Source organism: Ylistrum balloti, unplaced genomic scaffold (genome assembly GCF_031769215.1).
Source record: "Ylistrum balloti isolate Yb309-2 unplaced genomic scaffold, AGI_CSIRO_Ybal_v1 Utg371338, whole genome shotgun sequence".
NCBI lineage: Eukaryota > Metazoa > Mollusca > Bivalvia > Pectinida > Pectinidae > Ylistrum > Ylistrum balloti.
Genome location: NW_026782711.1, coordinates 490,437 through 508,019, shown reverse-complemented (window position 1 = coordinate 508,019; position 17,583 = coordinate 490,437). Strand labels below are relative to the sequence as shown.

At 40.7% G+C, this 17,583-nt stretch overlaps 2 protein-coding genes across 9 annotated transcripts in view; both read right to left on the bottom strand.

Annotated features, from left to right (window-relative positions):
• The window catches only part of LOC132562096 (protein amalgam-like), a 414,615-nt gene that overhangs the window by 247,765 nt on the left and 149,267 nt on the right, over positions 1–17,583 (bottom strand). The gene's annotated exons all lie outside the window — the stretch shown is intronic.
• LOC132562082 (uncharacterized) lies at positions 5,361–5,987 on the bottom strand. The gene has a single exon (XM_060226811.1). It carries the CDS (start codon positions 5,985–5,987, stop codon positions 5,361–5,363), a length of 627 nt encoding a protein of 208 aa, XP_060082794.1.

Sequence of the window (17,583 nt, the reverse complement as noted above, 5' to 3'; positions counted from 1 at the left end):
GAAGAATCAAGATACGCTGTCAATACCTAGTACGGGGCGAAGAATCAAGATACACTGTCAATACCTTATACAGGGTGAGGAATCAAGATACGCTGCCAATACCTAGTACAGGGCACGGAATCAAGATTCACTGTCAATACCTTATACAGGGCACGGAATCAAGATTCACTGTCAATACCTTATACAGGGCGCGGAATCAAGATTCACTGTCAATACCTTATACAGGGCACGGAATCAAGATTCACTGTCAATACCTTATACAGGGCACGGAATCAAGATTCACTGTCAATCCCTTATACAGGGCACGGAATCAAGATTCACTGTCAATACCTTATACAGGGCGCGGAATCAAGATTCACTGTCAATACCTTATACTGGGTGAGGAATCAAGATTCACTGTCAATACCTTATACAGGGCACGGAATCAAGATTCACTGTCAATACCTTATACAGGGCACGGAATCAAGATTCACTGTCAATACCTTATACAGGGCGAAGAATCAAGATACACTGTCAATACCTAGTACGGGGCAAGGAATCAAGATTCACTGTCAATACCTTATACAGGGCGCGGAATCAAGATTCACTGTCAATACCTTATACAGGGCACGGAATCAAGATTAACTGTCAATACCTTATACAGGGCGCGGAATCAAGATTCACTGTCAATACCTTATACAGGGTGAGGAATCAAGATTCACTGTCAATACCTTATACCGGGCACGGAATCAAGATTCACTGTCAATACCTTATACAGGGTGAGGAATCAAGATTCACTGTCAATACCTTATACTGGGTGAGGAATCAAGATTCACTGTCAATACCTTATACAGGGTGAGGAATCAAGATTCACTGTCAATACCTTATACAGGGCACGGAATCAAGATTCACTGTCAATACCTTATACCGGGCACGGAATCAAGATTCACTGTCAATACCTTATACCGGGCACGGAATCAAGATTCACTGTCAATACCTAGTACGGGGCAAGGAATCAAGATTCACTGTCAATACCTTATACAGGGCGAGGAATCAAGATTCACTGTCAATACCTTATACAGGGCGAAGAATCAAGATACACTGTCAATACCTTATACAGGGCACGGAATCAAGATTCACTGTCAATACCTTATACCGGGCACGGAATCAAGATTCACTGTCAATACCTAGTACGGGGCAAGGAATCAAGATTCACTGTCAATACCTTATACAGGGCGAGGAATCAAGATACACTGTCAATACCTTATACAGGGCGAGGAATCAAGATACACTGTCAATACCTTATACAGGGTGAGGAATCAAGATTCACTGTCAATACCTTATACAGGGCGCGGAATCAAGATTCACTGTCAATACCTTATACAGGGCACGGAATCAAGATTCACTGTCAATACCTTATACAGGGCGAAGAATCAAGATACACTGTCAATACCTAGTACGGGGCAAGGAATCAAGATTCACTGTCAATACCTTATACAGGGCGCGGAATCAAGATTCACTGTCAATACCTTATACAGGGCAAGGAATCAAGATTCACTGTCAATACCTTATACAGGGCGAAGAATCAAGATACACTGTCAATACCTTATACAGGGCACGGAATCAAGATTCACTGTCAATACCTTATACCGGGCACGGAATCAAGATTCACTGTCAATACATAGTACGGGGCAAGGAATCAAGATTCACTGTCAATACCTTATACAGGGCGAAGAATCAAGATACACTGTCAATACCTTATACAGGGCACGGAATCAAGATTCACTGTCAATACCTTATACCGGGCACGGAATCAAGATTCACTGTCAATACCTAGTACGGGGCAAGGAATCAAGATTCACTGTCAATACCTTATACAGGGCACGGAATCAAGATTCACTGTCAATACCTTATACAGGGCGCGGAATCAAGATTCACTGTCAATACCTTATACAGGGCGCGGAATCAAGATTCACTGTCAATACATTATACAGGGCACGGAATCAAGATTCACTGTCAATACCTTATACAGGGCGAAGAATCAAGATACACTGTCAATACCTTATACAGGGCACGGAATCAAGATTCACTGTCAATACCTTATACCGGGCACGGAATCAAGATTCACTGTCAATACCTAGTACGGGGCAAGGAATCAAGATTCACTGTCAATACCTTATACAGGGCGCGGAATCAAGATTCACTGTCAATACCTTATACCGGGCACGGAATCAAGATTCACTGTCAATACCTAGTACGGGGCAAGGAATCAAGATTCACTGTCAATACCTTATACAGGGCACGGAATCAAGATTCACTGTCAATACCTTATACAGGGCGAGGAATCAAGATTCACTGTCAATACCTAGTACAGGGCGAGTAATCAAGATTCACTGTCAATACCTAGTACGGGGCAAGGAATCAAGATTCACTGTCAATACCTTATACAGGGCACGGAATCAAGATTCACTGTCAATACCTTATACAGGGCGAGGAATCAAGATTCACTGTCAATACCTAGTACGGGGCGAGTAATCAAGATTCACTGTCAATACCTAGTACGGGGCAAGGAATCAAGATTCACTGTCAATACCTTATACAGGGCACGGAATCAAGATTCACTGTCAATACCTTATACAGGGCGAGGAATCAAGATTCACTGTCAATACCTAGTACGGGGCGAGTAATCAAGATTCACTGTCAATACCTAGTACAGGGCGAGTAATCAAGATTCACTGTCAATACCTAGTACGGGGCAAGGAATCAAGATTCACTGTCAATACCTTATACAGGGCACGGAATCAAGATTCACTGTCAATACCTTATACAGGGCGAGGAATCAAGATTCACTGTCAATACCTTATACTGGGCGAGGAATCAAGATTCATTATCAATACCTTATACAGGGCACGGAATCAAGATTCACTGAAAATACCTTACACAGGGCACGGAATCAAGATTCACTGTCAATATCTTACACGTCGCTCAGGGTCCAGCTTTACTGTTAATAACCTACACAGGGCACGTAGACATAGAACGGGTATACATGTACAATGACAATATCATAGACAAGGCTCGGGGATCCATGTACAATGACAATATCATAGACAGGACTCGGAGATCCATGTACACTGACAATACCATAGACAGGGCTCGGGGACCCATGTACACTGACAATATCATAGACAGGGCTCCGGGATCCATGTACTCTGACAATATCATAGACAGGGCTCGGGGATCCATAAACACTGACAATATCATAGACAGAGCTCAGGGATCCATGTACACTGACAATATCATAGACAGGACTCGGGGATCCATGTACACTGACAATATCGTAGACAGGGATCCATGTACACTGACAATATCATAGACAGGACTCAGGGATCCATGTACACTGACAATATCATACACAGAACTCGGGGATCCATGTACACTGACAATATCATAGACAGGACTCGGGGATCCATGTACACTGACAATATCGTAGACAGGGATCCATGTACACTGACAATATCATAGACAGGACTCAGGGATCCATGTACACTGACAATATCATACACAGAACTCGGGGATCCATGTACACTGACAATATCATAGACAGGACTCGGGGATCATTGTACACTGACCCATATCATAGACAGGACTCGGATATCCATGTACTCTGACAATATCATAGACAGGACTCGGAGATCCATGTACACTGACAATATCATAGACAGGACTCGGATATCCATGTACACTGACAGTATCATACACAGAACTCGGGGATCCATGTACACTGACAATATCATAGACAGGACTCGGGGATCCATGTACACTGACAATATCGTAGACAGGGATCCATGTACACTGACAATATCATAGGCAGGGCTCGGGGATCCATGTACTGTGACAATAGCATACACAGGGCTCGGGGATCCATAAACACTGACAATATCATATACAGGACTTGGGGATACATAAACACTGACAATGTCATAGACAGGGATCCATGTACACTGACAATATCATAGACAGGGCTCCATGTACACTGACAATATCGTAGACAGGGATCCATGTACACTGACAATATCATAGACAGGGCTCAGGGATCCATGTTCACTGACAGTATCATAGACAGCACTCAATTATCCATGTACACGGACAGTATCATAGACAGGACTCGGGGATCATTGTACACTGACAATATCATATACAGGACTTGGGGATCCATGTACACTGACAATATCATAGACAGGACTCGGGGATCCATGTACACTGACAATATCATAGACAGGACTCGGGGATCCATAAACACTGACAATATCATAGACATGGCGACGCCCTTCTCCTGCACTTCCGATACACCTGAATCCGGGGTGCACGTGTAATGTCGTTCAAAGGTCAAAGGTATTTAAATATAATGAACAACTACCGCCTTTAAAGAGAGAATTTTTTCTTTGTACATAGTGATGTCAGTATTAGTATTATTTACAAACATACATTAATTCATGTAATTTTTGTTTCGTTTAAAAGGAAAAGAAAACATGTATAAGCTTTGCACCAATGATAGAAAATGGACAAAGATATCACTAAAGCATCCCTTTACAATGTTATACATCGGAGCTCCAACGCTGACTTGCTTATTTCATAATAAATTATATAACCAGTCGCACGGCATCGTCTAGAAAATTACGTCTAAGATGATGTAGGTTGATTTTGTCTCCCAATACAGCTTGCTAAACAGGGAAAGTTATCATTTTTCTCATTATATTTTATTTAAAACCTCGCGGGAACGTCTTCAGACAGATACAAATTAAAACTATGAAAATAACTTATTTATCTGCGAGATAGCAGGTTCCAACGAGTGTCAAATGACGTTGATAAAATATACGAGAGTGTGTCGATAGGTACATTTGTAGCTAGGCATATATATGTACTGCTTTTTTATATCCAAAAGGACTTTCATATAGACATCTATTAACGAAATAAATGTTTTTGTAATAGTTGTGTTAAGGAGTATAGCTTTCCTGAGATATAACATATACTGGTACAAGTGTGACTGTTTTATATACCGTCCCTTGGGGTCAGGGTTGACTTTTGATATTAATCAAATATAAAACTTGACGGCGCAATGCTATGGTGTGAATATGAACGAAATCTAGAGATAGGTAAATGAAACATCTCGAGCACAAGATATTTGTTTAAAAGGTCAACACTGATCTTGACATAGACCTATACTCAAAAAATTTATTCATGTGTAGAACTTGACGGTGTGGTACTATTGTTTGAGCATGAACATGAATCATAAGATTTTTTTTATTTCAAAAGTGATCAATTCTGACATAAATCTGACGATCACCAACCTCTTATCAGACGTAGTCCTTGATGATGTGGTGCTATTGTGAGTGGGAGCAGAACGTAATTGTTGGAGTGGGAGTAGAGCGGGGTTGTTGGAGTGGGAGTAGAGCGGGATGTTGGAGTGGGAGTAGAGCGGGGATGTTGGAGTGGGAGTAGAGCGGGGATGTTTGAGTGGGAGTAGAGCGGGGATGTTGGAGTGGGGGTAGAGCGGGGATGTTGGAGTGGGAGTAGAGCGGGGGTGTTGGAGGGGGAGTAGAGCGGGGATGTTGGAGTGGGAGTAGAGCGGGGATGTTTGAGTGGGTGTAGAGGGGAGTTGTTGGAGTGAAAGTAAAGCGGGGGTTGTTGGAGTGGGAGTAGAGCGGGGATGTTTGAGTGGGAGTAGAGCGGGGATGTTTGAGTGGGAGTAGAGCGGGGATGTTGGAGTGGGAGTAGAGCGGGATGTTGGAGTGGGAGCAGAGCGGGGGTGTTGGAGAGGGAGTAGAGCGGGGATGTTTGAGTGGGAGTAGAGCGGGGATGTTTGAGTGGGAGTAGAGCGGGGATGTTTGAGTGGGAGTAGAGCGGGGATGTTGAAGTGGGAGTAGAGCGGGATGATGGAGGGAAAGTAGAGCGGGGGTTGTTGGAGTGGGAGTAGAGCGGGGATGTTGGAATAGGAGTAGAGCAGGCATGTTGGATGAAAGGTAGAGCGGGGATGTTGGAGTGGGAGTAGAGCGGGGTTGTTGGAGTGAAAGTAGAGCGGGGATGTCGGAGTGGGAGTAGAGCGGGGGTTGTTGGAGTGGGAGTAGAGCGGGGTTGTTGGAGTGGGAGCAGAGCGGGATGTTGGAGTGGGAGTAGAGCGGGGATGTTGGAGTGGGAGCAGAGCGGGGGTGTTGGAGAGGGAGTAGAGCGGGGATGTTGGAGTGGGGGTAGAGTGGGGATGTTGGAGTGGGAGTAGAGCGGGGATGTTGGAGTGGGAGCAGAGCGGGGATGTTGGAGTGGGAGTAGAGCGATGATGTTGGAGTGGGAGCAGAGTGGGGGTGTTAGAGCGGGAGTAGAGCGGGGATGTTGGAGTGGGAGTAGAGCGGGGATGTTGGAGTTGGAGTAGAGCGGGTATGTTTGAGTGGGTGTAGAGCGGGGTTGTTGGAGTGAAAGTAAAGTGGGGGTTGTTGGAGTGGGAGTAGAGCGGGGATGCTGGAGTGGGAGTAGAACGGGGATGTTGGAGTTGGAGTAGAGCGGGGATGCTTGAGTGGGAGTAGAGCGGGGATGTTGGAGTGGGAGTAGAGCGGGATGTTGGAGGGAAAGTAGAGCGGGGGTTGTTGGAGTGGGAGTAGAGCGGGGATGTTGGAATGGGAGTAGAGCAGGGATGTTGGATGGAAAGTAGAGCGGGGGTGTTGGAGTGGGAGTAGAGCGGGGTTGTTGGAGTGAAAGTAGAGCGGGGATGTCGGAGTGGGAGTAGAGCGGGGGTTGTTGGAGTGGGAATGGGACGGAAGTGTTGGCATGGGAGAGGAGCGGGGATGTTTGAGTGGGAGTAGAGTGGGAGATGTTGGAGTGGGAGTAGAGCCAGGGTGTTGAAGTGGGAGTAGAACGGAGGTATTGGAGTGGGAGTAGATCTGGGTTGTTGAAGTGGGTGTAGAGTCGGTAGGGGGATGGGGGTTGGAGTGGGAGTAGAGCGGGGATGTTGGAGTGGGTGTAGAGTCAGGTGTAGGAGTGGGGAAAGGACGGAGGTGTTTTAGTGGGAGTAGAGCGGGGGGTGTTGGAGTTGGTGTAGAACGGGGGTGTTGAAGTGGAAGTAGAGCGGGGGTGTTGGAGTGGGTGTAGAACGGGGATGCTAGATGGGAGTAGAGCGGGGATGTTGGAGTGGGAGTAGAGCGGGGGTGTTGGAGTGGGTGTAGAACGGGGATGCTAGATGGGAGTAGAGCGGGGGTGTTGGAGTGGGAGTAGAGCGGAGGTGTTGGAGAGGGAGTAGAGCGGGGATGTTGGAGTGGGAGTAGAGCTGGGGGTGTTGGAGTTGGAGTAGAGCGGGGATGTTGGAGTGGGAGCAGTGCGGGGATATTGGAGTGGGAGTAGTGCGGGGATGTTGGAGTGGAAATAGAGCTGAAGAGGAGAGGGAGAGGTGGAAATAAATTTGTCAGTAAGATTAAATTAGAAGTAGGAAATATTAGAAATACATAAATATTAGAAGAGATGTAATATTGATATATTAGGGAATGAACACTTGCATTGTGATGCTAAAAATATCGGTTTAATGGACATCACAATTTACGTGTATCAAAATTGTTCCAATCACGATAGGATAGACACTAAATTATACGTGTACAAATAGCCACCTCATAAATCTTCATACACTGAAAATTAGTGATATCCAAATGTCTGTCATCACCACCACTTCGTTTCGTACTAAATTGGCCATTAAGGGCAATGTCTCCAGCGGTTGTTGATCAACGTTACACGTTTGATTTCCAGATATGTTAACATTGTAGCTTTAACGCATTTTATCTCTAAATTCGACGCACGTGTCGTATAAACCTATCAGAAAGTGTATCACATGTAATATATTAACAGACAGATAAACTACAGGCAGTCTCTGATGACAAAGTTAAGATAACAATACAAGTCATTTATAATTGACAAGAGCCAATGAATAGAATCACTTCAGCAATCACTGTAAATATATCAATCATTTGTTGAAATAATTTAGAATCAGTTTTGTAATGAACGTTTTAGAGTGTATATTCGGAAACATCTATTAGAGCACGCGCTTATGTATAAATATAGATATCCAGTCACATGTTTACAGTAATATATTGCTATAACCTTTGGTATATCTCGTCAATCCGATTGATAAGTCCGAAACCGTTTGAACCTTTCCGAATTTTCTGTCTGAAATGACTAACACGTGTCCAGGGTCCCGTCTAGGTCCCAAATGTGTTCCAGACATACTTAGAAATATAAACATGGCGTGACGCGATAATTTACACACAGGCACATCCGGTTATAATTAAGTTCGAAACTAAACCCCAACAACGCGTGTGGACCGTCATCCGGTGAGAAAAACGCAATGAACCACGGGAGAAATTAATCTCATTGTTTAAAAATAGATATACAATTTCGGATGCATATCGGTGTTTTCACAGATAACACCAAAACGGTACAATAACAATCACGATATTATCTTCTACATACAGCTACAAATCATACAATATCTAAAATACACCGACAATTAACGCCATTTTGTCCCTGTAGAGGTCGCTATCACGATATTTGTCGTGTACATGGTGTACAGTACCAACCAAACATGAGACAGGCATGACTGAAAAGACAGGGCATCACACACCCAGTATTTTCATACGTGTCAATCGAATTAAAAATGTCGTTCACAGAATTAGAAATGTTTGAATAGTTCTAGCTCCGTAGGCGTTCCCGTTTAATTACCTGTTTATACATGAAAACTGGCATCAACACACACGTATCTTTGAATTTTAACTATTATTGACTTTTGCATTATTAATGCTCCATCCTCAGAAAACAAATTCAAGTGTCAAATGTTTTTTTCTTCAAAAATGTTGAAAGTATTGTGCTACTTATCATTGTGAAACAAAATTACTCACTCCCTTTTTATTTTCAAGTGTGTTTCTCAGCAATGCGATTTAGAGACACATATGGTGAGTTCGATTCCAAGACAAGGTACATGTGAAACATAATGTTTATGAATTATCAATCTTAAGTCACTGTCTTGTCCTTAGTATATTATTAGTATATATATTTTCAATTCTGTTAAAAAGTGTTACCATTTGTTGTAGGCGTGGTTACTCGTAATCAATAACAACTCGTTCTGACTGTGGTATGACCAACAGAAAATATCAAAACTATATAAAATAATAAGAAGAAGAAATACCTGCGTCAGGTATTAAATTGTAAACTGAATGTATCACGTGGTATCTACATTGCCTATGGAGACATCCTCCAGATTATTTTCCGGGCCTTGTATGTTACAAATTAACCCTAGCTAAATCAGTGTTATCTTTTATTGTTAATATTATCGGATTTATTTTTGTTTTCCTCGTTTTGAAACGTAGACATCTCGATTATTATGTACCGTTACAGTTATGGACAAGGATATATGATTTATACACTCCAGCATGTAAGACATAAACGTAGATATATATGTACATAATTGATTGGTTAATTTTGTATTAACCAAATAAGGAAACATGGCTAATTGAAGGCGAGTGTAAATTCCACATCCATCATTAAGTACAGTTGAACCCCGTCGTATGTCGATATCTGTCTTCATATGTGGAAATTAGAAAATATTACGGAGACATTAATAATTAACCCTGCCACTGTGTGTAAGGACACCGCGCGGTGAACTAGTGGTTTCTATGGCGCGGCTACGTAAACCGTTAATAGATATTGCTACGCGAACAAAACACACGGCAATTATCAGACTATGATAACAGAAGTTCCATGTTTATATATAAATGACGATGTATTCATATATTAGTAACATTATTATAAGCCAATGCAATATTCATGCATGGTTTTTGTTTCTCTTTTCCTTTCCGTTTACATTACATTAGCAGCAGCGTAATGTGACAAAGCTATATCGTATATGATTTATCCCATAAAAGAATGAGATAATATCCCCTGACCATTCTGTTCATGATAAAATTCCGCGGTATTACATTAGGTATTTATTACAATAGCAGAACATACGCCATATAAGGAAACATCCGTGTAGCGATCATTCTAAAGGATATGCTGCCTTAAAAGGGCAATATATCAGACGCGGAAGTCGACAATTTGCACGTAGCCCGATGCTAAGCCGCTTACTGACCAAGCCATCTCATTGGTATTCCCGCTTCCAGTAATTGTTGTCAATTAACCATCTTTGTTCAACAGTTGACCAATGACCTTATTGGTAAGATTTTATATCAGAGAAGAGAACAAAATGTGTCCGGATGTCGTTAACACCATATCCTGTACATAATTTGATGTTAGTGGTATATCATTTTAGTATCCTTCTCCCTCTAACCATCCAATCCAATTCCAGCATCGTTGGTACAACACACACGCACATCACTAACCTTATTACCTCCCTTGATTTTTATTATCTGCCAAAATAGTTTCGTGCACGGAAGCACTTATCAATATTTAGTTTAGTCAGTGACGACACGTCAACAGACTATCAATATCAAACAAACTGGCTTGTCCGGCTATGACCAGCCGTACGGCTGTCGGCCACAAATGGCAGTGACAACACCAGTACAATAATACCGTAGTCATTGTAGAATATTAAAAAGCAAATAACTAAATAGATCGTGTTATTTACAATCATATCTTTACCACATCATATACACAGTACATTTGCATATCTAATTGATCATCAATAAAGCGAATCTTGGATTAGCTAACTCGATTGGATTCTATCTAATCATTATTTCAATTTACATATTTACTATACTTATATTAAAATAAGATAAATTGTTTGTCTTTTCAGACAATCTACGAAACAACAGTTGTAATATACAGTCGCATGAAACACAGTTGTTGTTTCACCGAATGTTCTAAACGAGATAGCCACGAAAAGTGTTCCAATAGGTTTTATACTACGGACAGCAATGCATACTAAAATGAAAAAGTTGAACTCCAACATTATGACATGGCCTAGAACAGTGATGGTAAACACTTTTAGACAGATTTTCGACCTACCATCAAGTACGGTTACCGGTGTGTATTTATCAGATAAAACGAAGTATTTAAATCAGCTCCATTCGATTTCCAGCAAGGCTTAATGTGTCATTTTACGAAGGAAAATAAGTGCAATTTACATACAGCTTCGGATCGGCACTGGTTCTATTGGGCTAACGCCGACTACAACAATCACAGGTTGTGTGACACATATGGTGTTCGTTGCCAAAAAAATTTGGTAAGTGATAATGTACAGAGTATCAATGGTGCATGTACAAAGTACGAACGAAAAATCGCTGTCGGACATTTGACGGGGGTATAGTATTTTGCTTGAATTTAGCAGAGGAACGTTAGACAGAAGTGATTTTATGACACATTCGGACGTTAGATAGAAGTTGTGTTATGACAGAAGTCGCTGCTTAAAAGACGTAATTGTTTGACAGTATAGGATGTTAGACAGCAGTTACTATTTGAAAGATAGTCGGACGTTGTACAGAACTTACTGTTTATGTAGTACGACATAATCGGGTTTTAGACAGCAGTCAACGGTTTGAAAGACAGACGGACATTGGACAGAATCCATTGTTTATGTAGTACGACCCAGTCGGGTTTTAGGCAGCAGTCAAAGGTTTGAAAGACAGACGGACGTTGGACAGAAGCCACTGTTTATGTAGTACGACATATTAGGGTTTTAGGCAGCAGTCAAAGGTTTGAAAGACAGACGGACGTTGAATAGAATTCCTTTTACTGTAAATCAGTCTTGGCCAGCGACGCATACATCATAGCAGAGGTTGTAATGTCCGTTTCTACATCACTGTTTCATTGTACCATGAATATGTGTTCCAAGTTCGTCTCCCACTGGAGGGGTGGACTGTGCTCCCTGTGGTAGTGCTGTAGGAACCGTCTGTCAGCCTCCCAGTCAAGCATCGCACGAGAGCGCGTGGGATCAATACCTCTTGCTATGTACATGCTTAATATGACCACTCATTAACAACAGATCATAGTTTTGCCAAACTCACTCCGAGCAGATGATGTCAACAATTTTTATGAATAATTTGTCTCTTTGAACCTATTTTCCTCAAGAACAACAAATACAACGGTAATTTACAATGAATGTTTTAATATTTTAATGGAATTCCTAATTCGATGATTACGACGCTCCGTAGGGAGATAAATCTACACATGCATATAGGCAGTGTATAGATCCGCTTCGCATCACTCAGCGTGTCTCACTGTTTATCATTGTACCTGCGTTTTATGACGGTAGCGTATCCAAAAATCTGACAGCGACTACGAACATGTGTAGTATCAGAAATTATCTGAATCTGTAATATATTTTTATCAACTATACTTATTATTTTGTCTTGCTCTATAAATCCCCTGCTTCGTCTCCGCGTACAGCGATGAAGTCACCTGGCACTCTATCGCCCGTTGGTCCAAACCTAACCAGAGATGCCAATGCGCTGCGCCGCGTCAGTCCAGCTTTAACACATTAATATTGAAAGAATGTTTTTCGCTTAATTTCTTACAGATTCTATTCCGGTAAGGATGTTTGTGAATTTGTAACACTAGTGACTCTGGGTCCCGAGGAAGACTCTGTGCGGTAAGTCTCCGGCCGCATGGCTCTGAGTGTTGTTGCTACACTTTTAGCGAGATCAACAGCGTACCTTATCGCGAATTTTGGAAAACTGCTATCACTGACTGATATCCACCTTGGGGAGTAGAGCAACTTTTTGTGGGATCTTTGTAACAGAGGTTCCTTGTGTCACCAAGAGGCATTTGTCTTTGGTAATTTTGTGTCTGTTGGATTTTCTGTGTCGTGGCCAGGGAAATTACAGCTATGGGATTCGGATTCACGTGTCTCTCTCGGAAGTAGCCCAAAGGCAGCCAACGGAGAATTAGGTGTTGTGACGTTTTGGCTTTTTGGATATTATACATCCAAGGAGAAAAAAAGTGATCTGTCATCATGCTGTTTTATCATCATTTCTGGATTACTGGATTCTCAGGTAAGTAGTTGTACATTTTGTTAATCCAAATGTTTATATGTATATATATCCTTCAGTGAATCAATGTCATAATTTGATAATAATGATAATGAAATAGACATACAAATGTTTATATACAGAGAAAGACAATCTACCGTCTCGTCGCTAGATATACATTCTTATGTAACTGTCTGTGTATCGACTAAATTTTACCTACAGTTGCACGTGTTAAACTGACAATCTGTGGTGATTTATACATGGTTTGATAACATCTTTATAGCTAGGTTGTATCCATCTCCAGGGGGCATGATTTATTCCACATCAACATGCCACACCAATATAATTATGACGGCGATTTTTATCCGTAAATCATTCCACATTGGGTATTAGGCACACAGAGGAAAACATCCGTGAGTTATGTGGTATACAGTCGATAGACTCTGCCTAATTACAGGAATTACATAGACATGTGATGACATAGGACAATGTCATCTGTGGTTTAGGTACAGATGCATTGTCTTACCACAGGTTCAGATAGGTAACGACAGCCAGCTGATATCACTAGTATAGGCACAAAAACATTGTCTTATCACAGGTTCAGACACGTGATGACGACCGACTGTTACCACTAGTATAGGTACATTATAGTGTCTCATCACAGGTTCAGACACGTGATGACGACCGACTGTTACCACTGGTATAGGTACATTATAGTGTCTTATCACAGGTTCAGACACGTGATGACGACCGACTGTTACCACTAGTATAGGTACATTATAGTGTCTAATCACAGGTCAGACACGTGATGACGACCGACTGTTACCACTAGTATAGGTACATTATAGTGTCTTATCACAGGTTCAGACACGTGATGACGACCGACTGTTACCACTAGTATATGTACATTATAGTGTCTTATCACAAGTTCAGACACGTGATGACGACCGACTGTTACCACTGGTATAGGTACATTATAGTGTCTAATCACAGGTCAGACACGAGATGACGACCGACTGTTACCACTAGTATAGGTACATTATAGTATCTCATCACAGGTTCAGACACGTGATGACGACCGACTGTTACCACTAGTATAGGTACATTATAGTGTCTTATCACAGGTTCAGACACGTGATGACGACAAAGTTCTTGGTATAGATGAATTGTCTTATTATAACTGTAGACACATGGTAACATTGACGATAATATGTCCTGTGGAACAGGTTTTGTGAAATTATAGGTATGGAAACATGGTGACGACAAATTGATATCTCTAATCTAGGTACTGTCCATTTACAGGTGTAGAAAAGTGTGACGGCCGACAGGTGTCTCTAATCTAGGTACTGTCCATTTACAGGTGTAGAAAAGTGTGACGGCCGACAGGTGTCTCTAATCTAGGTACTGTCCATTTACAGGTGTAGAAAAGTATAACGGCCGACAGGTGTCTCTAATCTAGGTACTGTCCATTTACAGGTGTAGAAAAGTATAACGGCCGACAGGTGTCTCTAATCTAGGTACTATCCATTTACAGGTGTAGAAAAGTATGACGGCCGACAGGTGTCTCTAATCTAGGTACTGTCCATTTACAGGTGTAGAAAAGTGTGACGGCCGACAGGTGTCTCTGATCTAGATACTGTCCATTTGTCCACGGGTATCTTTAGTGTAGACACATGGACGCTCGACTATAAGAAGTCCTAGGATACGGTCATTGTCTAATGACAATTGTAGTCGGATGGTGACGAACATTGTCTTACAAGTCATACATATATAGCTGTGTAGAGCGACCTGGTTACACCCAAACCTTTTACAGTACGAATGTGATCTGGTTTTGTCTGATGTTTTATTATTTACTCCAAAATATTAAAGTGTCACGGAGGTCGGCATTATACAACGGAGGATATATTTAGCGTTACTCTGTGACAACTAAAATGCCAACCGGGGTAACTTTCCATCAGTCTGTATGATACGCGTAATGATTTCAATTTCTCTATGGTAATTTTCTGTTTCTCGATAGCACCATTCTTACATCCCTAATCTGTGGTGTTAACCTGCAGTTGAATCGATATTTAATGGCAGGTTCCCAATATCGAGCTTTTCGAACAAGATGTCGCCAACTGACAGATAAACTGACAACACAGGGTTTCGAGGGATGCAGCATGCGAAGGGTTTATCTTCTGCTATTTATTCATAGGTATTGGTGAATGGTGGTGATTTTTCGGAAATTCAGACACCGGCAGGCATTCTTTGAAAGACTGTAAAACAAAGTATGCTCAGTTTCAGTCCGAACGAGGAATCTATCTTAATGTTCTAAAAGTAGACTGTATTTTTATTTTCAACTTACTAAAAGAAGCAATGTTGGTGGTCACACCGGCTAAAATAATGCAATTCTGAATTTTATAAAAACAGATATTGAAATTCTGTGTTAAATGTATAGATTTAAACATCTTAGATGGGGAGGGGAAAGGGCAAAAGGATATATTTAACTCCCTCCCCACTTTTCATCACACTACCGGTTTTTTTCAGTTTCTGATCTAATTCGTTCTCTAATTTATCAGGTGGCTGAATTGTCCATTTAATGTATTTCATGGCGTTTTACAGATTTATACACCAATCTATTTTTGACGAGAACAATGGATGAAATACAAACCCCTGGCACAAGAATAAAAGTAAATATATAGAATGTACTTGTGGTAATTACCACGAATTCAAGACGTGATAGATACCCCGACATGTAAGATACAATTTTACCGTTTATGTAGAAATGAATGCTCCTTACTATTCATTTAAAAACACCTCGTCATGATGGATTGAAACACAAATGGGCGTCGCCACATACACATTCTTATGTTAATAAAGATTATATACTGGTTATTTTATTTGAAGACATTTTTTTTCTCTTTTTAACTTTTCAAATTGTCTCAGATGTCAAAATAGAAAATTATATCGGAAATAGACTTTCGATCGCCGTTTTTATAGACAATACTGATTAGAATGCTCCAAGTGTTTTTGAAGAATCCTTTCCATTAAAATTTGCAAAAAAGAAAAAAAAATAAGACAGAGAGTACATGGTAAAAATATGTATAACGTCATGTAAGAGAAACAAATGTGATAGATAATAGGCTTAGATATTGGTGTAAAAAATGGATATTACTAAACTTATTTCCGGACCATATTGAATTCCGCCTCAACGATTAATTTGTTCGTCTAACTTTCGTATTTATTCTGGATAAACTACACATTTTCGAAAGTGATATTGTTTAGTACAAGACGTGTATATTAGATTAGGTATGCGACGCGTTCCTCTATTGTTATCGATGTAGACTTCAGCTTATAGGTGTGTTTTTTGTACTTCAGACACTCATAGAAATTTGTAGAATATAAAAACATCCTAACACCGTTAGGGTGAGAAGCAACAAAGAGATAACTCCCCGTTGGGATAATTGTATTTTGACTCTGCCATTTGATTGCGTTAAGTTTGTATTCCTTCCCGTCATCGCCCACTCCCTCCACGTGATACAGCTATATTATACATATACCTTACCTTGTATAGAATATTGCCCCTCATATGAGGTCCCTGCACAAATCACTTGAAACAGGCATTATATTTCAAAAAGATAACTGGCAAAGTTTACAAAAATGTACAGCCTGTTTCAATTCTTTGATATCAACATTATATAAAACATTTAATGATTTCTTTCATTTTATAGATAATTGTAAAGCGGTACTTTATAATCACGGAAGAGAAGTGATTTAAATTAGTATACTACATGCATGTGTAAGAGGTACTATACGATACCGACTGATTAAGAAAATTATGATACAGTACTTTGGTGTCAAATATTTATGAATATTGACATACTGTAGCTTCCTAAGTATTCAAAACTTCATCTGAGAACTGCCCACTCAAGTACGTCTTTTCATTCATTCGTACATTGTTATACATTAACTTCTGCCAAACAAGAAATTATGAGCACGATCTTTAATAAAGTCCAAATTTAACCAATTATATTATAAACCGCATTTACCTCGGTAAAGTGCAGCCATTGAGAAAATTATCATCATTTTGTGCTGTCCTGTATATAGATACCATATCACAAACTCACACATGCGAACTTGGCACGAATTCCATACGTATTATAGTGACAAAACTCCGGAGAATGTAAAACCGAATATGTTTTATTTTTTTTTCACATTTTTTTATTGTAATTTTTTTGTAACCTATAGACCGTATATCTGATCAAACAAATACATTACCTTTAAGAATTTCTTTCCTTTCCAACGAGTACTTGATGAATGAGATTGGCCAAAAAATCAACTAAGTTATGACCTGACATATTTGGAAATATATGTAGAATTGGTACGATACATAGATATTTCTCTATCTGGTTGAAATGTGCTGTCGTATCTAATGAGTACCTCACTAACTACAGCAAAATCGCATAATCTACTGCTGTGGAGGTATAAAGTACCCATAACAGTGTCCTTTGGTGCTGGTATGTCTCGTACGCTGTAGAAATTCCACATAAACAACACACTGCTCACTATCCTCAACATGACCGCCGTAATGCTTTTTGTCACTGATGATTGGTGTATGCCGTACCTGCCCTCG